General features: G+C 38.1%; 1 protein-coding gene across 4 annotated transcripts in view; it reads right to left on the bottom strand.

The window, feature by feature from the left end:
- The window catches only part of PRTFDC1 (phosphoribosyl transferase domain containing 1), a 44,723-nt gene that overhangs the window by 5,752 nt on the left and 14,225 nt on the right, over positions 1–24,746 (bottom strand). Inside the window, exons 4-5 of one of the 4 annotated variants that reach the window (XM_027658754.1) lie at positions 15,715–15,780; positions 175–192 (exon numbers count right to left, since the gene is read on the bottom strand). The exons of 1 other annotated variant lie outside the window; for it this stretch is intronic. In XM_027658754.1, coding sequence (XP_027514555.1) covers positions 175–192; positions 15,715–15,780 — 84 coding nt within the window. The remainder of the gene's footprint in view (positions 1–174; positions 193–15,714; positions 15,781–24,746) is intronic. 2 more of the 4 variants (XM_027658755.1, XM_027658756.1) reach the window with 2 other exon arrangements.

Genomic DNA, 24,746 nt, shown 5'->3' with positions numbered 1-24,746 from the left:
TCATGCAATTGCAAAAAGACTGAGAGGCCTTTAAGCAAATCAACCCCTCTCCCTCTTCACCACCTCCCAGCTAAAGAAGTGTAAATAAAGACAGGCTTTAGAAACTGAACACCCTGTCATGATTCGACTGTGTGACTTTATCTAAGTACAATATGACATAAGCACCGAGCTTACCTCCACAATTAGAACATTCTGGAAGAAACAAACAAAAAGTAATACAATTACACAATATTCACATACTAAAAGAAACAAATACTTGAAAAAGTGAAATGAAGACAGATTCATGTGCATATGTACAACACAGTAGGACACAAGGAGTTTCCTGTTTCATTTTTGTGCCCTGAAAAAGAGCCAGCCATAAGAGCAAGCCCTGCAGTCAGGGGCTACAACTTAATTCAGCTCTGTCTAGATTATCCTCTTTGTCCAAGAACGGATGTAGCTTTGGAAAATAAAATTAGATGGAAGAAATCCAAATGGAATGAGCTTCACTTCATTCCAGTGTCTCTAGCCATGTACTACAGTGTACCCTACAGTTCACTAAAATATTATTTCCAGTGTTAATATGAGACTACAGCAATAATATTCTTTCTCTGAAATAGATGCTCTTCCTCCCTCCACCCATGCCTCAGCAACCTCACAGTAAAGGATTACAGGCTAGGTTGCACCACCCAATCTCATGCTGGGAAGCACCCTCTTTCTCTTCAAATACTGCTGCTGAAATCAGTATTATTTGAAGAGAAGGGGAGTGATCCAGCCAAGAGCAGTGATGTCAGGCTTTATGACAGCGTCATCACACAGGCTGATCTTTTTGATGAAATGGTTCATCACTGTTCCAGGAATCACAGTATCTAAGGAGACTTCTGTTCTTCTATTAAAAGCAGTAATAAGATGCAATGTCCTTATCAGAAGAAATAAAATGTATTTATTAGTAAGAATTATCATAGGCATGTTCAAAAGTTCTTACAATCTTGCATTAAGCTCTACTGTCTGAAGTGAAACCTGCAGTAGCAAGAAGAAAGTTATTTCACAAATACCTTTATCTATCTATCAATGTATACATCTTACACACGTGTGCACGCTGTATGTTCTGCAAAACCTCAAGACCAGTTTCGTATCCATGCGGTATTCACCAGACTAGCTTACACTCTGCTTCCTTTCTATCAAGCTTGTTGGCTTTGCTACACCCATAACATGGAGACTGTCTAACTTCCTTTTCCATCACAGAATCCCAAGGCTGAGAGTTCTGAGAAAGACTCAAACGCGTGGAGAAGGAGCGTGTGAAGGGAGCATGCTGACAAACAGCACACCTTTGACACTTTCATTAATTGATATGTAAATAATTTTAAATCTTCAAAACAGAAATTATTAATATAGATTATCCATATTTATATTCATACTGCAGCTCCTCCTAACACTCACAGTGCTTGGTAGGGAGACACAACATGCTTCATGCATCAACCACTGCAGAAACATGTTACCACACACTGTATTATACCTGGATGCTTCTGAAATGGCAAAACACTTGGTAAAGGTGTGGAGGGAACTCCCGGTAGTGGTTGAGCAGATATCAGCAATGGAGATATCACTCAAGAAAGCCACTAATTTAGACTGAGCTCTGCTGGAATGTGTATTAATCTTGGAGGGTGGCTCCTTTTTGGTGTTTTCATAACAGGTTTCACTGGTGGTTATCCTGCTTGGCACTCCTGACTTTCCACCTCTCAACTGCTGACACAAACAACTCTGTATCTGAAACACCTAGTCCTGTGGAGGTAAAAAGTCAAAGGCCTCTTAACAACAAAAGTCCAAAGATGCCCTGCCTCTAGAAACTTCTTCAAGAAAGAATAGAAGTATGTCAGTCGTTTAGATAAGATGAAGAGACCAAAACCATGTTCATGAGAAGCTTATGACAGGTGTGCAGGAACACATTTCCTTGAAGGAAGCCATTTGGATCCAAAAATGGTTTGGCTCTCATCTGGCTTCCTGGATGAAGTCATAACTAGGAAAAACAGTTCCAAAGACTAGCTCAGGACACTTGGGTTTGGGGCATAAGCAAATCACCTGATTCAGTCAGTGGACACCTGAAGATTACATGTGGGAGTAATGGTCTAACCATCCCCAGGGAATCTGAGCAGCTGGTGGTGATATATGTAAATATTTATGTGTTTATACACACACACACACATATATGATATATATGATACAGGGAGAGAGCAGAAGAGTTGATAAGGAAAGAACTTCACCAGAACTAAAGATGGAAATGAACTCCTTCAGTACCAGGAAACCAGTTCAGGATGACTGTGAGTTGCAAGGTAAGAGAGGCTGACCAACCCTCAGCCTGACATCCTGAATCATTCTGTGCATCTCTTGCTGCTCTTCACACTGCTGGCAAGAACTTTACTCCCAATAGAAAAGCACAGACCTTCTAGTGACAAGACCTATCCAGTAGCTATGGTACAAAATGGGACCCCAAATTTGACAGAGCAGAGGGCTGCACAGTCCTGCCTTAGCAGTGTCAGGCTGCTCACTTCCGGAGTGAAGGGGAGCCACGAGCTCAGGGCAGTAACACAGCTGGCACTGCAGGGGCCTCACCAGCCCAGGCTCAGCCCACGGAGCCCCAGCGAGGAGAGCAGGCAGACCTGAGACTTGTTCAACCAAGAGTGGATATCATCAGGTGAGTTCATGGTGATGAGGCAGATGTGAGGCCAAGCTGGGATGTCAATCCACAGGTTGGGATCAGGTCCAGTGAGAGTAACCATGATGAAACACAGCCCACTGAACTGCAGGCAGGTCCATAGCGATGAGACAAGTTTGATGAAGTCAGTCTACGAGTCAAGGTCTGGATCAATGTTTGCAGTAACATACAGGCATGGCTGCAGCTGAGCTGAAGGTCGATACCAACACAGCAGAGCTCAGGTCTGGTCCAGGGCTGAGCTGAACTGCCGCTCCTGTGCCCACAGGTGTGGTGGGTAGGGGCCCCAAGAGACACAGGTCATGGCCATTAAAGGCCTATTAGTGCACACAAGGCTGTGACAGATTGAAAGAAAAGCACAGTCCTGAGACATTTAATTGATTGACAAATGGGTTTCTTTGCTACTACTACTGTTGCTTCAGCTATTCTGTCAAGATCAGAAATAAGGATTCTCTTGATTGCTTGCAAGTGGAAATGACAAAATTGGACAGAATGAGGGGACAACAGCCTCCCTGGCCATGGAATTGGGATTAACCAATAGGGAGAAGCAGACCTTAATATTTAACTTGCGAGAAAGAAAAAATCATGGGGCCGAAGAGACCATGAAAGTCATCAAGACTATTTTGTTGGTCCAAAGAATCAACTTTAAACTATCCCTCACAGATATCTGATTTACTTGTTCTAGAACATGATGAAGACTTCATATCTTCCCCAAGCAATGTGTCTCAATGCCTCATTATCTAAGAACAAACGTACACTTAGAAAACTTCTATTGATATTTGGCCTGAACTTGTTTTGCAGTGGACATAGAAAAAGCTTTATTTTCTTATCTTTTTTTTCTTCTATATTTGGAGAAAGACGTATTTCCCCAGTTTCATCTTGTTCAGATTAAATAGCCCCTATTTATTCAACATCTTCTCACAAGTTATATTTCCTAGCTTTCTGATCACTCTTTTGTTCTCCTCTGGAACTTATCCAACTCGTCAGAATCCTTCTCCAGTTGTGGTGTCCCAAACCAGAAAGAAGCCTTTTCCAGTGCTGAGAAGAATAAAAGAACCATTTTGTATGCTTTACAAATAATCTTCCTTTCTATATATTCCAGTACAACAGTTACATCCTTCATAAAGATACGCTGGTGTCTCATGTGCAACTTGTGATCCACCTATTGTCTCCAGTTCAGAACTGCTGCTGTCAGTCCTCCCTCACTTGCATTTATGCAAAAGATTACTTCTATACAAACACAGAAGTTAGTGTTCATCTTTATTGTCATTACATGTCATTCTTTCAACCAAATTCTTAAAATAATTGCTTAAGATCTTAATATCTTGTAGTATTTTTCCAGGTAGTATTTTTCCAGGTAGTATGACTAGCATTAAATGCTAATTCCATCTTTCAGTAAGGAACTAAATATTGTACAGTCCCTGGAGAACATGCTTTAATGCACCTAGTCTGACAGTGAAGCATAATTAACTGTTTCTTAAGAACAGCTTTCCAAGCAGTTATACATCCATCTAATAAAAATTTAATCTTGTCTACGTTTCCTTATCACAAATGACTCATATGAAGGAAAGAGGATTAATGTGGATCCAGACATGCCTGAAGGGTTTGTCTGGCCACAAGAGCGATAGTCACCTGCACGTAACTTCAGCTGAAGTGTAAGATCTTGTATTTATTGCCTAACTTGAGAAGGAAGGATTTTGGTGGACCCTGAAATTGTCTGACCAGCATTCCATTATTCCTGCCTCTTCTCCATAGAGTTGAGTCCAATTGTTACAAATTATATACGTTGGGAAATTTGGTCCTTTGAAAATACCAGTTGTCTGGGCCAGGAAACACAGTTTTGTTTTTTTTTTAATTAAGCACATTCTCATTACTTCCAAAAAACACCGATGAGGATTTTCAGTGCTATAGAGAAATCCCGTATGTAAGGACTTTGTAGTGGAAAAGCCACCACAAAACATTTAGATATGAAAACATTTTGTAACTACAAATAAGCAGGCATCCTAATTGTTCAGAGTGATACTTTAATCTCTGTTTTGATTATGCAAGGTTACTGAGTCTAAAGTCATCATACTTTTCAGTCATTAACTGCTGCTTATGACTGAAGGCATTCAAAGTGGTTTGCCATCCTCTGGTATCAGAAACCATCTCCCACAAAACAATGTGATGTTCTGGGAAACTGACTGTATGGCTGCCTATCCCCTACCCTTCTACTGTTGAAGCGGGCTACTGATAGAATATTCCAGAAAAGCGATGGCATAGAAGAGCAGCAGAGGAACAAACTACAAACTGCCAAGAAATGTTTTGATACACAGTAACCACGACTAGATAGTGGTGATGTCTAACTAAAACTGGTTGAAACACATTAGCTTATCCTTGATCAGATGAACAGCAGAGGATAAAAGAACAATGCAATGGATACAACAAATCAGTACATCATCAGGAATGTCACTATCATCCTAAACGTATAACTGGCTGCATCCAGAATCTCCTGTGAAAGGTCAGTCACTTGAAAGACCTTATTCAGCTTCACTGTGAAATCCACCTGTGAGCTGGTGCACAGGAGACCAGTAAAACTCATCAGCTCGTGGTGCTACAGCAGTAACTGATAGCTGGACAAATTACAGGAATCTAAAGGATGCTGAAGAAAAGATCTTTTCTCAAGTATTTGTGTTTGAAGCTCCTGTATCACATAGATCGAGACTTTTGTCCTTTTAGATATACCTAAGACAACTGCAAAGAAGGAAACCACATGAAAATAAAAGCAATCTGGCATTCTGGATTCTGTCTACTTTTGAAACTCAGAGAACAGGAAATAGGAACATTTACTGACATGTTGATTAGACTGAAGATGGCTTAATTTCTGAGTAGAGCCATTTGCACCAATACAATCTCTGAAGTACATCCAGAAATCTAAAAATGGTGTTCATATATCTTACACTGAGACAAGAGTACAGGTAGTTTTTTAAGATACGTCCTGGAAAGATTTCACATATAGTCCAAATAAAGAAGGGATACTGGCTCAACCCTCAGAGAATGAAACACCTTCCTATCACGCCACTGCAAAAGAATCATCAGCCTCCATTGTCGATGGATCAGAGGGAGGCTGGGAGCTGATAGATATGGATGACTGTGAATCATTCTGTGTTTACAGCTGTTTCTACCAGGTAGCTGGCAGGAGATAGGCCAGTGCAATATAGAGTCATAGAATATCTCAAGCTGGAAGGGACTTATAAGGATTAAGTCCAACTCCTGGCTCTTTGCAGGACTATCTAAAATTTAACCATATGACTAAGACCATCGACCAGATGCTTCTTGAGATCCTGATCACTTCCCTGGGGAGCCTGTTTCACTGGCCAGCCACCCTTTCAGTGAAGAACCTTTTCCTAATGTCCAACCCGAACCTCCCCTGTTATGGCTTCATTCCATTTCCTCATGTCCTATTGTGGGTCACCAGAGAGAGATCAGCACCTTCCCTGTCCAGTGCCCCCCTTGAGGAAGTTGTAGGTTCCCATGAGGGCACCCCTCAGCCTTCTCTTCTCCAGGCTGAACGGACCAAGTGACCTCAGCTTCTCCTCACAAGTCTTGCCCTTGAGGCCTTCCACTAACTTGGTTGCCCTCCTCTGGACACTCTGAGAGTCCGAGGCCCTTCTTGCATGAAGGTGCCCCAAACTGCACACAGTGCTTGAGGTGAGGCTGCCCCAGTGCAGAGCAGAGTGGGACAATCCCATCCCTCGGCTGGTTGGCGATGCTTTGCCTGATGCCCCTCAGGACAAGGTTGGCCCCCCTGGCTGCCAGGGCACTGCTGACTCATAGTCAACTTGCCATTGATCAGGACCTCCAGGTCTCTTTCCATGGGACTGCTCTCGAGCCTCTCATCCCCCAGTCTGTACGTACAAAGAGGATTACCCTGCACCAGGTGGAAAATCTGGCACTTGCTCTTGTTAAATTTCATATGGTTGGTTTTTGCCCAGCTGTCCAGCCTATCCAGATCTCTCTATAACGCCTCTCTATCCTTGAGGGAGTCCACAGCCCCTCCTGGATTAGCGTCATTGGCCAACTTTCTTAAGGTACCCTCAATTTCAGAGTCCAGATCACTTATGAAAACATTACAGCGGCTCTAAAATTGTACTCTGTGGTTTTGAATGCAAGGAGAGCTGTGAAGTTTAAAATTCTCCAGTTTTGAGTGATCAGGGCACACACAACTTGCAACTCTGCACATGAACATTTACACTGAGCAGAAATAATAATTGTGGTGTGAACTGGATCTACACAAAAATAAAATGTGTGCTTTCATATTCTTTTCTAGACAGTAGTAAAGATGGTTCATAGCAGCATGTCTTGGGACATCTTGAAAAAGTAGAGGGGGTTTGACACTACTAGTACTATGTAAAATGAAAAATAAATAATTTCTAATCCCTGCATTGCATGTGAATTTGTCTCTCATGCTAAAGAGACATATTTTCACTCTTATAATGAACCTCAATATCTCTGTGAATTTTAAAAGTTTTAATAATGGACTGGAAACCTGCAAAAATTGAAAATCTTTAGTTTGCTGCCTTTTAAAGCCACACAAGCTTATACACAGCAAGGAAGTAGGTTGTTTTTACAGTACATGTAAGAAAACCCCTGACTTGTAATAAGCTGAAAAATACTCGGGCACTGAGTCAATACATTTCTATTGTTTATCTTCCCACAGGTCAGTAATAAATGGAATAATGTCAGCTAACAAGACCAAGCAGAGTAATGAGAGCATGTATGCCTCCTGCCTGACAGTATTAAGTTCTATGGAAACTATTTTTCACCTTCCTGAAAAAAGAATAACATTTTTTGTCCTAGATTTTGATTTTATGTTCCGTTCAGAAGACTAATTTGGAAGGAAAAATTGCTATGAAATAGCAGTACTTTGAAGTTAGCACTGAATAAGTGTTTGAGGGAAAAGCTGTCTTTGAATTAATATAAAATGTAAAATTTTAACAAGGTAAAATGCTAAGTTGCAAATTCAGAAAGGGGCAGTATTTCCTTGAAAGTTGAAACTACACTTAAGTAATCAAACAAACAACTCTACTTAATGCAATACTACAGCTAAGAGGACAAACTCAGCCCTCACATGTATAACAAGACAATCAGGTAGGGTATTTCCTCCTTAAATGTTTCAGCATAAAATCAGTAGAATATCATGCACACACTTTTTTTTTTTTTTAAGAACAGAAAGAGCTTAAGACAGAGAAAAGAAGAATGATTTGAGACCGGAAAAAACTACCTTACAGTGAAGTAAGGTTTGTAGCAGGAAGTAATAGCTTTTATTTAATTAACAGCCCATTTCCCAGTGGGAGAACATTTTTCACAAAAGAACTTTGACCTTTCAGCCCACAGCCTCAGAGAGACCACAAAATACCTTCAACAGCTGAGCCTGGGAACAAAAATTCAGAACTGCTGTATGCACTTGAAATCATGGACTGAATAAAATACTGGCTTTACAGCACATTATAATCCTCCACTGCAGCTGCCCTCCAACTCATTTATCAGTGTTCCACAGCTGATAATTTGCTCTCTTATTTTAGCTCAGAGGAATTCTTAACATTTTTATCTACCCCTCTAGTCAGAGGGCAGGTGATTAAGTAGGGCAATCACTTTTCTTATCTCAAATTGTCTGATTACCACATTAGGTTAAAACTAAGAATTTCTCCCAATCTGTACTTAGCTTGAAGTTTGCTGATTTTGTTCAGGCCAATAGAAGGATCTGCGAGCTTGAACTTTTGTTTCTTCCAACTATATCAACTGCCTACTTTTCGTTTCCCGTTTTTAATTCCACCTTCAAACCTTGTCTCATTTACATCCTACAGTACACTAGTACTGTACAGCAGGCTCACAATGTATTAGTTTATCTAAAAGAAGCTTAAGTAATGACTGTGTGATAGGCAAATATGAAACCATATGGCAATATAAATTTGATAATGGCAAGCTGCTTAATCCAGTAGGCAAAGGTATTAAAAAAGGCAACAGCAAAAGATAAAAAACTGATTCAAATTCAGAAAAGAAAATTAGGTTGACCATTTTAGCAGTGATGACAGTTGACTATCGCTAAAACATGCCTGATGTAGGGAGACTTCTCCATCAAGTCTGTAAATCAAAACTACTGGTAGTTCAAAAGAGACAATGTAGGTACAGTGAAGAAATTACCATTTCAGACCCTTCATTCTAATCACTCAGAAGTTCCAACAACGTGCTTTTGGACCCTAAGATAAAGGAATCTCTTAAACAAAGCTCTGTTTGTGATCAGGCCAAATAACTGTACTGGGAAGTAAAAAAAAAAAAAAAAGAAAAAGAAAAAAAATTAACCTTAATGTGGCAAGACTGGTGGAAATTTTTAAGGAAGCAATTCAAAAAGACAGTTGTACCTAAGTCTTGTAAAGCTCATTGAAGGTAAGCAGGTAGCAATCTCGAAAAAAGAAGAACTTTTTTGTGTGCTACTTAAATTTGAAACTCCTTTCTGGAGTGGGACTAGAGGCGTAAGTATCTCGGAGGTACCAAGATTTGACACAAATGTGGATAACAGTTCTAGCACTGGATGTATTCAAAATGAACCTGGATTTTGTAAGCTTCTATTCTTGCTGTGTTTTGTACCTCCTTTCCCTAATAAAATTTCAGTTGTCTGCTGCAGAAGGCATGATCCAAGCCTAGAGAGACCTTTCATCCTATCATCTGGTATGGTGATAATGCTGATCTTACAAGTGGAGAAAATATATGAAAATTTGGACTGATGGAAATACTTTTATCGTCAAGTTCCCATTGATAGCTTGAGTTCATTCCTCTCTCCTTCTTGGATAGAACTATTCTTAAACTATTTGAGGGTACTTGTAACATATTGTTAGTTATACCAGCTTATAAAATATATATGAATACACAGTTGCTGGAAAAGGTGAGTTCTTTCATGCATCCAGTTTCACAAATGAAGGCATATTTGTCAAAAAAACCAAACACCCCCCCCCCCCCCCCGCAAAAGATACATCTCCTTTTTACCTATGTCTATTTCTTTTAATTTTTAGGGGGATGAGGCAGAAGGCTTCAATACAGTGTATTTTCATTCCCTTTAGTTCAATTTCCATTCAGAAGTCTGCATTTTCAGTTAGATTATTTCTAAAGAAACCTTTTCATGTGTACTGCATATCAGCAGAAACACATAAATTGATGTGATTCTTCAAACTGAATTTTTAATGCATTATCAGTTTACTCATCACACCTGCAGCACTTGCTTTCTTAGCACTGTATTTGGCAAACTTCAGGTACTACTGGTTAAAGACATTTTATGACAACTTAAGCTAAGCTTGAAGCAGCAGTACCACAAAGCTCAAGAATGCTCATCAAACAAAGGTTATACAATTGAGTTTCAGTGAAGAGGTCCAAAGGGAGCTATAAGAAATCATTTTATGGTATGCACACAGCAATGAAATCCACATATATTAACACTTCATCACAATGTTAGAAAATAATAAGAAAGACTTTTGAGAAATGAGACATCTGAATAGGAACTTTTTACGGGGTTCTAGAAAGGGTCATGTATGTCTGATTTTAATCGTTTCATCTTATGCCATTTCTTAAAGAACAGATATGGTATGTCAAAAATATTATTTTTTTGACACTTGGTTTTGCTTAGTGTCAGCTGCTGATGGGAGTAACTTGGTTGATGTGTTAAGAGTCCACATATACAGACTCCAGCTACTTAAATTCTGTAAAACTGGTTCAGAATCTCGAAGAGTTAACAGAGTGGGGGACATAATGGAGGGCCTGATGCTTTGTTCTTAGAGAGCTTTGTGTCAAATGCTGTGCACACTCTGTTCTGCTTGCAGCCGTGTTCACAGCACTCTTTCTGTTGTGCATAAGAAGAACAAACTACCATAATTAATTTAAAGGCAATGCAGGAATGAATCACTGTCTTCATTTTCTGACTTGAAGGAAAAAATGCAATCTTCTGGATATCTGGAATTTGATGAGGATTTTCTGGACAGAGGTGAAATAGAATTATGAACATGTATGATGTAGAAGCAGGTAGACAGTGGCTGAGCAGAGCCCATGGGAAAAATGGGATGGGAAGGCTGGCAAGTTTTTTTAATACTTTTTCCTCCTCCAGAACAACAACAAAAGAAAATAATGATGAGCAGTAGAACAGATTACCCAAGAAGGAAGTGCAAAGAAATGTGTCTTTTGCTTTGGAAAAAGCAGCTAAGGATGGCAACTGTCAGAAGAACAGACAGTATCAAATCTAATTAAGAAAAAATGCAGAGCAACAGAAGTGACTAAAGATGGCAGTTCAGCAGAGGTACTGAAGATGTGGAATGCTTCAAGACACATAAAATCAACCTCTGAAAAGATGAAAAAGGCAAGGCTGCATGTCTGATAGGAATACAGTAAGATGTTGAGGTGAGAGGTGATTATTGCAGAAGTATATAGTGGATTTTGTATACATTTACTGTCATAGAAACTGTCTCTCAGGTATATAATGTTCTAAATAATGCCATTATTTTTTCTGCAAATTTATGGGCATTATTCTGGAAAGGAATACAAATAGGGAGAGAAATCTCTACATTAGTTAAGGCAGTTAATACTGAAGGAGAGAAAAATAAGTATAGAACCAACAGAATCCTGAGAAACAAACTTGGAACAGTAAGTATAATATGTATTTTAATCTAGAGAATAAAACATTGTGTTACACAGCTGCCACACATTTTACTAAATACTGAAGGGCTAACATATTTAGGAGAATGCTAGAGAAACAGCTCTCAGAACTGCTGCTAGAGCTTATGACATGCAGAGAAAATGGTTCAGTAAAGTATGAAAGAAATGAGAGGCATAAGAAAAGAAGTGAGATTGCATTATGTTCCTGGAACATCCTCCCAAATGACAAGTGGAGCAAGAAAATGGTAGACAGTGGATAAATTGATTTAGGTGAGGCATATAGAGGAAGTCTGGAGATTTTATAGCACAAATCCTGCCAGAAGGAAGTGAGGAGTGCTGCATGGAGGATATCTTCTTCCTAGTGAAACTTCTTTTTAGTACAAGCTGATCAGCCATTTCCGGAAACCATCAGAGTGGTGATGAAGTGTTTAAACAAACACAATGAAGTGCAAAGAGAATACAGACATTTACTTTCTTTTTTCCTGATTGCTATTTATTACCTTCTACACTTCTCCAAAAATGTCAAACCACTGGCTGTAAACAAGATTATGAACAAGAGGAATTCATAAAGAACATAAGCATCAACAGATGGAATATCAGAAATTCCCTGGCTCCAAAATTGTATTATATGAACTGTATAACTACTTTGTTTTAATTCAAGTTCTGATTAACCTAACAAATAATAATAATTAATTTTGTTCACATTTTATGTTATGCAAAAATAGTGACAATGACAAAAATATATGGATCTAATTTTGACATCAAATACATTATACAACTGTAAGAACTATTTAATTGCAAAATTATATAAACTCTAAATTTATGATTTTGCCTAACTTGTCTCAGTTGCAAGGAGACAAGTCAAAGTGGTATATAAGCTTTTTTGAAAGGTAACAGGACATATTTTACCTATGGAGTGATATACAGAATGATTCCTGTCAGTGGTGACTTTGAATGACAGAACCTGCTCCAAAGCTCTTCAGACAAAAATATACACACATAAAAGTATAAAAGAGAAATGGCAATGACACTCAAAACTCAGGTATAACTGAATCTCCTGAAGTTTCTAGATGCTTTAAAATTTACTTTAAGTGTCACAAATTCTTGAAAATATGTTAGGAATTTTTATAGTATTACACAACATAATTAAATTTTTGATACTAAACAGGGTTATATTATTTGTTCTTTCTCCGCATCTTCATAAATTTTCATTGCCATCTTGCTTTGAAACAATTTTCTGGACAGTAATTATTTATCTCCCGTTTTCAAAATTTATTCAACTCCCCTTTTCAAAATTTATTTGTCTTTACAAATATTAATGATAAATTTTACCCAAATGAGCATTTCAGCTTTAATGTAATTGAAAACTAAGCAGCTACTTAACTATGAAATCAAGTACTGAGAATTTTATGTTCACTGCCTACATCATTAAAGGAGAGATTTTTAAATTATATTTTTTTCTGCATAGAAATGGTTACAAAGCATTAGAGTGTTAAGCTATATCAGGACTCATTCTTCAAGTACCTTTATTAATGATTCATGCCATGGAAACTTCATTCTTGCCTCTGTGACCTTCTTTACAGAAGAATAATTTCAAACAGGGGATGATTTTCTTCAAGTAACAGTTTGGGCAGTTTGGGTCTGTGTGCTCTCTTCTATAATATTTCTCTTTTTCATGGTTTGGGTCTTTATATATTTTTCCCAGGTTTATAATGTTTTTATAAACAAAAGCATATTGTAGAGAAGTACAGAGGAGATATTCTTCCTTCTGAAGAGCCATTATCCCTATCAGCCTCTTTTTAATTAGCTTTTAAAATTCTCTGCTTTCTTTAAGCTTTCTCAGAAAAAAACATTGTTATATACCAGCATGTTCACTCAGTAATCTTTTTTTCCAATAATAAGTAAAGCATGAATGTGCCTTAGTTGTTCAGTAAGATCATAGGTCAGCTGAAGTTCCAGGTATTATTACTTAACGAAGTGCACTTTGAGATCAAAATCTCAGAATCTTTTGTCTGTAGGTTCCAAAATTGCCTACATTCATTCATGCTTTTGAACTTTACAGAAACTTAATGGAACTTACAATATTCCAAACTCATGCTGGTGTTTCTGAAAACACCTTCCATGATAGCAAATTAATGGAACTTAACCTGGTACATGACTTTTTCAATATAATTACAATATTTTCTTAATAAGTACTCCAAGCAGGCAGAAGCAGCACCCAGCTCACTCAATAGCAGGGAATTTGAATTCTATCAGTAAGTTTTTAACTAATTCACTCAGTGGCTTTGGATGGTTCCTAAAGCCGGCAGATTTAAAAGCCAGCAGCTAAAGAGAGGTACTAAAAACACTTTAAGGAAAGATTTCTGTGGCCTGTAGGAGGCTCTGAATCAGCCCACAAATGGCTGATTAGTAAAATGTGCTGAATACTTACACTAACTGCTGAAGTCAGCAACAGATGGAGGAGTTGGCATCCGTGTACGTAAGGCCACTCCTTCACAAATCCAACTTTAGACATGAAAGCATGAACATGTGAGCCTAAGCTTTGCATTCCAACTTTCCAATCAGTAAAACGAGTCCCAAGGAAACCCCATTCTCCCGTGTGATAGTGGAAGTGCTATTTCATTATTCACACATCAGCTGTGTCACAGACAGCCACGCTTACAAAACAGTGCCGAATGTGCCCTTTCAGCAAGTCTGCCTCCCTGGCAGTCCCAGCTCCCCCTTCCTGCTCTGCTTCAGCCTCCACGCTCAGCTTCCAGCACTGGGCTCCCTTCCTGATCAGCAACTACCTTTGTTCCCAAACCAGCCCCTTCACACTATCCAGCCTCCTTACCCAGCAATCTTAAACTATGCTGCTGTTCAGTCTTCTCCCCAAGTATTTTCTAGCCTCCCAACAGCTGAATTTTGTGTCCCATTCCATACCTGGGAACAGGAGAGCCATGCCAATGAGAAAAAGGTTACCAGGATTTTCATTTTAGGAAAACAATTTACCTAATTTTGGACAAGAGCAGAACTAAATGGGATGAAACTTTGTTTCTCTCTCATGCACATGTGGACATATACAAATACACAAAAGTCCTGAAAAAAATAATGTCTTGCCCCAGAATTCAAATTACACTAGAAGTATTATGGATGGAAGAAATATTAATAACTGAAGCCATAAATCAAGAAAATTTGGGGTTGGAAGATGGGGAAGGGCAGCTAGGCCTGGAAGTTTAGAAAGCATTTGGACTACCTGAGTAAGAGAATTGTTAAGATGAATAGGTGCATTGCCAGTTCTGTAGGGAAACATATGCAAAATCATCACAGAAAAACAGGTAGCTCCAGTATTTGAATATTAGAAAGTAGCAAATTAATTAATATTTTCCAAGAACATGGTTAATGCTTTAGTGGTAATTTGGAAACAACACCCAGCAGGAGTATTTAGAAGTGTAAATTGAGTACACATGTATCACTAAAATATTCTAACAGCATTTTTTTCATTTAAGTTCTAATTGCATCAAAACCTATTTAATATTAATGAAAACATTTAAAGTTAAGTTTGTCTCTTCTTCTTCTTGTTTGCTATAGTACAACAAAATAAATGAGTTTGCTAGTGCTACATTTGAGTGCTTTGAAAAAACTGATATTATCTAGTACCAGCTAATAAAACAGTAACTGCACACACAGTATAAATAACAAGATAAGTATTATGTTGCCGTAATGCAAGTAAAGACTCCATTTTCTGACCATTTTCCACACAGACCATTTGCCTAATGAAATCAGCCTTCCTTACTCTTCAAAGTGCTGCTTTGTATTGCCACAGTTGGATGAAAATAGCCTTTTCACTGCCTGAAACCACTCTCTCTCATTACCACAACAGTCAAGCACAGTGCAGATTCAGTCATACAGCCAGCCTGATGTTGAAATAAAAAAATCCCATTTGATTCTCTGAGTGAAAGGTTCCACAATGGAATTTTCTGCAGTAGGCAAAATGGTATTAAACTCATACGATGAATTCAACGGGGATATTCAATGTGCAGTTTTCTTGCGTGCACCCACTGAAGGCAACAAGGCTCCAAGACACAAACAAACTCAGGGGAAACATTACAGCACAAATTTTGCCCACAATCTCACTGGTGGTAAGTGTATAACTACTGGGAACTCCCTATATTAAGATGGAGGGGCTACATTCTGATCTTTTGGGGCATCCGCAATCTGAAACCAATGGCATCACAGCAATTTAATACAGACTAATAAATACCTTTGATTCTAATATTAGTATCTGACAGTCCCTGTGCAAAATTACGAAGACTTTCTCAAGTGTTTTTATGGATTTATTTTCTTTCTTAAATTTAAAATTAACAAACCTTCCCAGTCAGCTTTGAAAGATCATCTCCACCCATGATCTGCATATCTTGCATAGACTGATCATTCTGAAAGAAGAAAGATCAAACTTTGAAATTGATTATAACTGTATAAAATAACAATACAAACATGTTAGCTTTTTTCTTCAATCTTTCACAGTCTTGGTTACTAATATTTTCTAATGCTTGTTAATATTGGTGTATAACAAACCCACGCTCTCACTTGGTCCTGTGGCTTCTATCATCTTCTGGTTGTATTTAAGCTAATATCAAGCTCTAGGGTTTACTGAATTAGAAAAAGTTGCATTTTTCTCTTTAAAATAATGGTCCCTTGCTTGCTATTTCTTAACATGTCAAGTGTTGAGTAACATATTTGTTCCTTTCACAACGGGAAGACAGGAGCATCTCAACACTTGACCAAACACCTGTAAGTACATTATCTTTTTGAAACAGTCTTTAGAAACATGCAAAATGTGCTTACATCTATCACTCACAGAGAGAACTCGGCTATTTTTGAAGGAATTAATTCCATTTTTTTCAAGGGAAAAAAAGTTTTGCAAAATTTATCACTTGTTATTAAAAATAGTTTCAGTGTGCCTTATAGTTTCCAGGGCTTTGTTTTTGCAACTGACTCAAAGATAAAATCCTTGAAATCAAGTACATAAAATAGAATACTATTAATCAGGTTGAACTGCATGCAACAGAATAATATGCTTTGATTTGCCTATTAAAAAAGGAATTTTTTAAAAATCAGTAAAAATTCTTTTTTGATAGATTTGTTTTACAGACATTTCTAGTTGAAATTCATTCTGATGGAAAATTCTCAACCAGCTCTAGGTCAAATTCATTATCAGCAGAACACAAAGTTAATATCACATAAGGGAGACACACAGAAGCCCTACCTTTAAGGGAAGACAGAAGAGGCCCTAAAGAAAATGGCAAATTAAAAAATATACAGTCGTGGCCAGGCTATATGAACTTTTCAGAAAAAGCAAAAGTAAGTATACTTAATGAGGGGGTTTTGCCAAATTGGTGCATGTGCTAATCTAATCTCCCTACCCATAGAAAGACCACGTTAGTCCAATTTCAATAATAGCTGCAGTACCACAATGGGACACTGTAGTTTATTGGTAAGACCAGGAAGCTTCATCATTACACAATGATGTAAGCACAATACTTGAATACTTTGCCTTTATTTCATAAATTCAGTGCTCTGCAGTCAAATGTTTTTCCACAGATAAACAGTGGGACATCAGGACTTTTAAGGGCTCTTCTTCTTCCCCTCAAGAAACAGGATGAGCAGAGACAGCACCCTGGCACTGCCGTGCAGCACACTCACACTGCAGATGGAAACCACACCTGCCCACACTCCCAGCCCAGGTGGCACAAGTCCAGGGACTTCCAAGGCACCTTTGCAGCCACTGGATCAGAAGCAATCTGACAACCCCAGGAACAATTCGTAGTCCATGGGAATGGATTGCCTAAATTAATACAGCCTTCCTGAGGAGCTGAAAGTAAAGGTTGTAGAATTGCCCAGAATTCCACTGCAGTCCCACCAGAAGTCTCTCCTGCTTTTACTCAGATTCCACTCCAAAAAACTCTCACCCCACAGCTTTGCAAAAGGTCCTAAGCAGTCACTGCCTTAAAAGACAGTTTTTAGACCTGCCTTCACTTTTTCTGCACCGGATCTGGGAGCTTTAGATAAATTTCATGCTGCTCTGATCCGTTTCCTGGGAAACAGAGCTAGAGCAGCAATGAAGGTTACATCCCATACATTTTCTAATATAAATTTCAATATTTCTTTTACTTCCGTAAAGAAAAACGGAAAAAAAACACCCCCAAACAACAACAAAGCAACGAACTGATGTCTTCAGAAGATTATTTTAAAACTAAACAAAAAGTGTAGATTGAGAAGATTTAAAGTTCAGGCTTAAAAGCACAAGTTTTATGTTGTAAAGCAGGACAGGTCACTCTTCAAAAGTCAGGGATGTATTCAAATCAAGACTATTATAAGACTATAAAAAGCAGATTGTTTCTAATATCTACCACAGCATGTGTAACCAAGGAACTGACAAAATATTTTTTCATTTCCAAATGAGAAAGTGTGGAATTTCATTACAACCAGCACACAAGAATTACTGAAGAGGCAGTTTGCCCTTAGTTGCTAGTTGAAAAAGAGAGAGGGAAAAAAAAGACAACAGTGAGGTGCAATGATTAATGAATTTATTTATTTTTAACTAAAAAAAATATCTCTTTCAGCAGTTGTCACAGCAGCACTGTTTCCTTTGCACTTGGTATTTCTGGCTTCAGCTGAAAGGAAGATGCTGAAAAAGCATCTTCATTGCTGGCAAGCAGCTAAGCAAACACAAAAGCCATTGAGAGCAGGGGGATCACAGCATCCTGTCAACCTCAGCGTTCACACACTGGCTGTCGTGACACAACTGCACAAAATTATGAAAATCTTCGGCTGAGTATTGACTGTGCCTAAAAGCATACAGTTTTCTATATGGTTTCTATATGTTTTTTTTCTATATGCAGCTCAGAACCCTCCAACCAAGGTGTTTTCAAAAAATTTAAAGAAATTCCTTGCATCACACTGTAGACAATTCTCTTGCCAAAAAAAAAAAAAAAAAATCAGATAATTAATTTTAATGCCATTTGTAACTATCCACATTCATCACTTAACTCATGTTGTAAAATACATACCTGTCAAACAGCAAGACTCAACACCACAGTGTCACATTACCGTGATCATAATGTTCACATAGATAATTTGCACATTATGGTTGCCATAGGAACCTCCCAGTGCATTTTTCTGAGTTCTCAGTTTATAATCTCAAAATAACACTGCACTAAATGTTAAGTATAAAGTACAATGAATGTCAGGAAAGAAAAAAAACCTGTTTCATTCAGGACCAATTACTGTCAATTCAGAACTGTTTGTTTAATTTTCATGGTCTCAAGTCATTCAGAGCTTCTTTTTTCTTTGGGAGTTGTTCCAAATGATTGAGTCTTTACGATTTCTTATAAATGCAAAAATATGAATTGAAGCTTCACTTTCTGTCACCCAGGGTTCCTCAAAACTTGCTTTCTAACATCCCTAAACCCTGTCAATTAATTCTTTTTTGGTGTTAAATGTTTGACACTAAAGATATTGTCCCAGATAGAGACAGATCTAAATCACACTATGTTTTGGTTCATGCAGCACAAAATTTATTGTAGCTGTTTCTGACAAGACATGATGCATTGTATTGCACCCCTACACCTCATCCCAAGCTATATTTAATCCTACATTTCTGATTTTTTTCTGTGCTTAATAAATCTGTATTTTCCAGGATAAATCTCAATTTCTTTGGTTGTACTTGCTGTGTTGTGCTTTTTCACCTGTTCATCTTTGTTTTATAATTTTATTTCATTCAGACCTTGTCCATATACATCTTCAGATCCTATGAATACTTGATGAATGAAAGCAAGAATGTTATTTTCACCTCCATTTTTCATGGCATATAAGGTAAAGCCTTTGCTTTCTATGTAGATTCAAAGTATAGATATTTAAATTCCATCTATACTAAGTCATGTCTTTTGAACTGGGTGGGGCACAGGATTATTACATCTCTTTTACATCTCCTGAGATCAACACTTGGACATAGTTCAAGTTACAAGTGAAATGAGTTGGGTGGTCTCAGGAAAATTCATTATAAACAGCATTGCTCATCTGAAAATTGCACCAAACTGTGAACATCTGTTACTCTTCTAAAGAAACAGAATCTGGAGTACATTAATACTGGGCCCACTGAAACAAAGATTCTTTAAACATGGCAAAAAAGTAGCTATAACAGAACAGTTTAAATGCATAACTAAATTATGAATTATGGACACAAGGTTATTATTACGTATCTAATTACTACAGTCCGCAAAGTTCGTATGGAATTTCTTTAAAAAATGTGGTTACCTTTTTCTCTGAGAATTCATCAAGGAAGCTCATTACAAAGAAAGATGTGACCATCAGGCCTGCTCTGCTTTGCTTTCTACCCTTTGGGTGATACTGCAAATCCCCCAACCTGAGGATTCCCATGAGGAAAGCTCTTTCACTTGGCACCATCATCCCATCTCCTACAACTGAGTTTTCCAAGAAGGGTACTTAGAAGCATCATGTACTCGAATTAATACTGTTTTGGGTTTCTTCTCTACAGAACAACAACAAAGAACAAGAGACCTCAAGGGTGTAGAACATGAGCTGTCGCAGTTTTCACGCCAGACAACTGGAAGGACTATCCAGGCTTAAGAAGCAACATTCAGAGGGCAACTAGTAAGTACTGTTAAGCTGGAGACTTGTGCAAATGAGTGGGAATGATATAGATCACTTCCCAGTAAAGACTGGAAAGCTTGCCTTCCCTTCCCCAGAATCACATGTATACCAAAGGGCAGACTGCAACCTCCAGGGTACACCCACATTCAAAATAGTCAAGTGCCAGGTCACTGATATATTTTTCAGAGGTGCTTTGAATACCTCGCAAACAATCCAACAATGCTGAGCCAACTGGAAGTCAAATACAGTAAACTGGCATACACCCACTGCCAGGACATCCCCTCTCCCACAGGGACAGTAAAGGTACATTTGCACCGAAGCACTGACAGCTTTGTGTATCTCTGTCAGCTTTAAAGATGCCTTCCTGAGCTGACCACACCACTGACTGTGCTGCACTGAGACAGCCTTATTGCTATTGCCAGGACAACCTACGACAGTAGATTTTAAACTGGTGTAGGTGTACATCTATCAGAGTTCTAGCTGCCACCACGTAAGACATACTTTACTTCTCTAGGATTAGATCTACAATATAACTAATTTAAATATTCACTTATATTTTATTATTTTTCTTCCTTCTTGTTATTCCTTAACTAAAAGCTCCATCACTCAGGTTTGAAAGTGCTTCAAATACAGGCTAGTCTATCCAGTTCCAGGGAAGGCCAGAGTTCTGCAATGAGGAAGTTGGCTTTGGACAGAGAAAGGCAAACAGTGAACTTACTGACAGCAAGGTACTCCTTATCAGCTGACCTGCAGTAACACCTGGGTATGCTTCTTCCCTACTGTAAAAGCAAGGCAGGTCATTCGGCTTAAACAATTCTCTGGGCAACAATGAGTTATTAAACTGAATAAATGGGATTGTTTGCAATCATCTGTTCAGACATTCAGTAATTTCTTGTGTACCAGGACTCCTGCATGTCTCCTCTGTATTTAATTCAAAAAAGGTAAGGTATCTTAAAAAAGGGCCAAACTGTCATAAATTGAAGCAGAATTCAAACCACTTAACTTGGCTAATAAGGATTATAGACAATAAATTATTTTGTATTTTTATTTCTGGTTTAGCAATTCAGTTTTATGTAATTGCTTGGTATTGGTTAAATGTGTTATTTGTTTAAGAATGATGCAGTAAGATTGCTGCACCACATATAACCACATGGCACAAACAGCACCTGTAAGCTTGAACTGAAATCAAGAACATATGATACCAACTGTTTTGAATTGTATATATATCAGAAACACAATGTATCCTAAGAACTCAGGTTAATTTCCACAGAATGTAGTCTGAGGTTTGCTTGTACTCTAACTTACTTTTATTCTGTAAGACAATATTTAAAACATAGAAACAAAATCTGTGTATGTTGCAGGATGAGAACAGGTACTAACAGTTTCACAGGGCTCTTCAGTTGTGTGAGGCAAAGTTCAGATCACATAATTTGTCTCCAGAGATGAGAGGCAAATAAATTTAAAACTTACAATTTAAAAGAAAAATTTAGCAAGCATACCCTCCAGAACTGCCATAATCCTACTCAGGTACTCCTTTTGGACTGCCAGGAGGCATTGCTAAGGGTGTCCCCATTTTGTGATAATAATGTAATACGAGCCCCCTTGGAAGAGGAGATTTGGTTTGCTTTTCTTCCTCAGCTCCATAAGCCAAAGAGTGTAGGGAAAATCTTCCTCCTGTTACTATGCTCTGGTAATGCAAAAATCATAAAAGTCATCATGCGTGCTATAGCCAACTATACTGGACTCAGCTGGGGAAACATCATTTTGGATGCAAGTCCACAATAACTGCAGTATCTGTCTTTTACCCAATTATTGTTTAACATTAAGTGTACAAGCATTACTGCAGGAGAACTAGAAGTCATATTTCCCAGCTTCAACAGGGGATCTCAGCATGCCAGCTGGGACACTACTAGATCCATATGTACCGTCTTACCCCAATTTTTTAACTGTGTTGAAAATTAATGATTAAAGTAAATGAACACTGTGAAAAATCATATAGCGAATTTGTAGCTCTGTACTAAAGCCCCATCCCCTCGGGCATTCTGCAAGCACAAGAGAAACAGCTTTCTCTAGACTAAGCATTGAGTACTAACCTTCTGACCCTGACTATCATTAGTTCCTAGGATTTGGTGATAAAAGGGAGACAGAAGAACCTTGAAATCTGTCAAATAGCCACAGGCTGAGAAAACAGATAGGTGTAAGCAAATTCACAGAAGATGAGACTGATAAAAACCTCAAATGCTTAGTCCTTTCCAGCAATCTGGAGTCTAGTGTGTCATTGAACCTCACAACTCAGTAGCACTCTCCTTCATAACACTGTGTTTAGTCCCTTGGCTAGTGACAACTGGGAAACTTTTAATAGCACACATACTCTTTGTGAATTTTCTTGAAAGGTTATGTTATAGTATCCCTTCTTTATTTAAATATTCTAATTTCTGTCTATCAAATGAGGAGGGAAAAAAATTTTGTATCTCTCATGCAGATAAGCACTGCAGTAATAGAAGAGTTCCTGTTATTGCCATATTCCTTTAAAGTAACCTTTTTGGTTCATGCCTTACAGCCTCCCGGGGTGTGGCACTGCAGGAACATCACACATGCTACGATCTGTTTTAAGAAACAGCATTTAAGAGATGCCAGTAAAGGAGAGTCATGGAATTCCTTGAGAAAATTAAAACCCTCTGGCTTCTTTTAATTAATTTTGTCCCATTTCAGATCTTAATATAAAAAACCCACATACTAAATGGTATTACTAGCATCTAAATAAGTAATCAAGGTGATATTTTTCCAATGCATAAAAATGTCACAGTACTTTCAAACTCATCAGATCTTACTTGAACGACAGGATTAGCAACCATTATGTTCTGGACCTTTCTTATACGTAATATCCCATCTCCCTGTTACTGTAAAAATCTGTGAAGCAGACTGAAAATACAGACTATAGTCTCTCCTAATGAGGACATATAGTATTGCTGAAAATACCATAATTTAGTAGTAGCTTGTGTATTTTTGGCAGAACATAAACCAAAGTATTTTACTAAAACTAAACTTCAATTTTGTAGGCTTTGTAACAAACCACTGCTTTACAACAAATCCAGGGGAACTTTAGAATTTAATTCTTTGAAAAGATGACCTCTTGGATGCCATTAATGAAATCCCTTGATGCTTTGAATCTGTTCTAAAAGTGACCGATTTTAAAAACATTCACAGTCTTAAATGTTAAGACATTCCAGGAATCTGGACAGCTTAAAAATACCAAAGATTTAAGCTCACCAAAAAGAATATTAAAAGCCTTAAGAAAAATGAACTTCTTCAGATCTAAAACTCCATTTATACATAGTAGCTATACCCTATGTAATATATTGTAATCCAAGACATTTATTTCAAATTGGAAGACATTTTTCAAAAGAAAACATTACAGCTTGTTAGAAAAATGTGACCCTTGGGGAGCAAAATTTCTCAAAGAAGATTAGAAAATACCTCTGTGGAGTTTACATTAGATCTGAAGTCCAGAAGGAGAGTGTGGCAACACAGGAAAACCAATTTTTTTTCAGTTAGAAAAAAATAATTCCACAGATAAAAATCATGTATCAGTATAAAGGAAGGTAATACCTAAGCAGGAAACAACAGAAAAAAAATTAGAAGTATCTTGACAAGGCAAGTAGTTACTTGCTTTAATATGCCTCACAAATGCCTTAAAACAATATTATGATATTGCTGGAGGACAGCTCAGTACCACTGAGCCTTCACTGCCACATCTGTTCTCGTTCTGTCCCCATGGCAATCAGGCCACTTCCTACTCAGTTCTCCCCCGGCTGAGTTGTTTGGTTCCCCCAAATCTTTTATATGTGAGTCACTGAAACACTTACTCATACTTACAAAAAAAATTACTAAGAATTCAGATGGTGCTAACATATTTAAGTGATGTGTAGGTGTGTTATCTGATGCATACAGTTACAGAGATCATCCGTCTATGAGTAAGTTTTACATTACAGATAAACTTGATAAACTGACTGTATGACAGCTTTATTATGACCTTTCCTGAACTGTGCCCACAAATTAACACCTACTTACATTATTAGTAACACTTCAAGCCCCTAAGCAGTGTCCAACAGGAAAAGACTGTATGTTTTAATTAAAATAATTTAAATCAGAAAGACTTTCTTCCTCCTTATACTCAAGACAGCCTTGAGTGAGTGATGAATTAAAGCTCTCATATCTCACAACTTTGCCATTGCATTAAATGGAAGCTGTAGGTGCCTCGGAAGGAGAGCATATGCCTGCAGAACTAAGAAGTTTCACCACAGTGACTTTTTAAGTTCACATTTTATTCCATATAGCATGGCCTTCTTCAGTTTATCTTGAACACTATGAAAACAAGGTTGTTTCACAAAAATAACTAGGGTAGAAATAGCCACGCTCCTGATACCTTTTAGAAGCATGTCTCAGATAAAAAAGAGGATGAGTCTGAGGCTTGCATACTTGGTAGCAAGGATCCCTTGGCTATGGACAGACTTCTTCTTCCAGCAAGACCTGTGCTGAGTAAAGAAGTTACTGCCCACAGGCTGTCTCCAGCCCCTCCCTCTGGCAGGGGCTACTGGCAGGCTGAGATGCATATGTGCATCTGGGTCACTAAAAATGAATCCAGCAAGCTCAAGCAGTTCAGATAGGAAGTCTCTCATAACTGGTCTCATCCAGGCTGAAACAGGTTAGGAAGTGCTCAGAACAC

Source organism: Corapipo altera, unplaced genomic scaffold (genome assembly GCF_003945725.1).
Source record: "Corapipo altera isolate COAL_440 unplaced genomic scaffold, ASM394572v1 63, whole genome shotgun sequence".
NCBI classification, from domain to species: domain Eukaryota; kingdom Metazoa; phylum Chordata; class Aves; order Passeriformes; family Pipridae; genus Corapipo; species Corapipo altera.
Note: the sequence above shows the minus strand (reverse complement) of the source record. Positions and strands in the feature narration are given on the sequence as shown.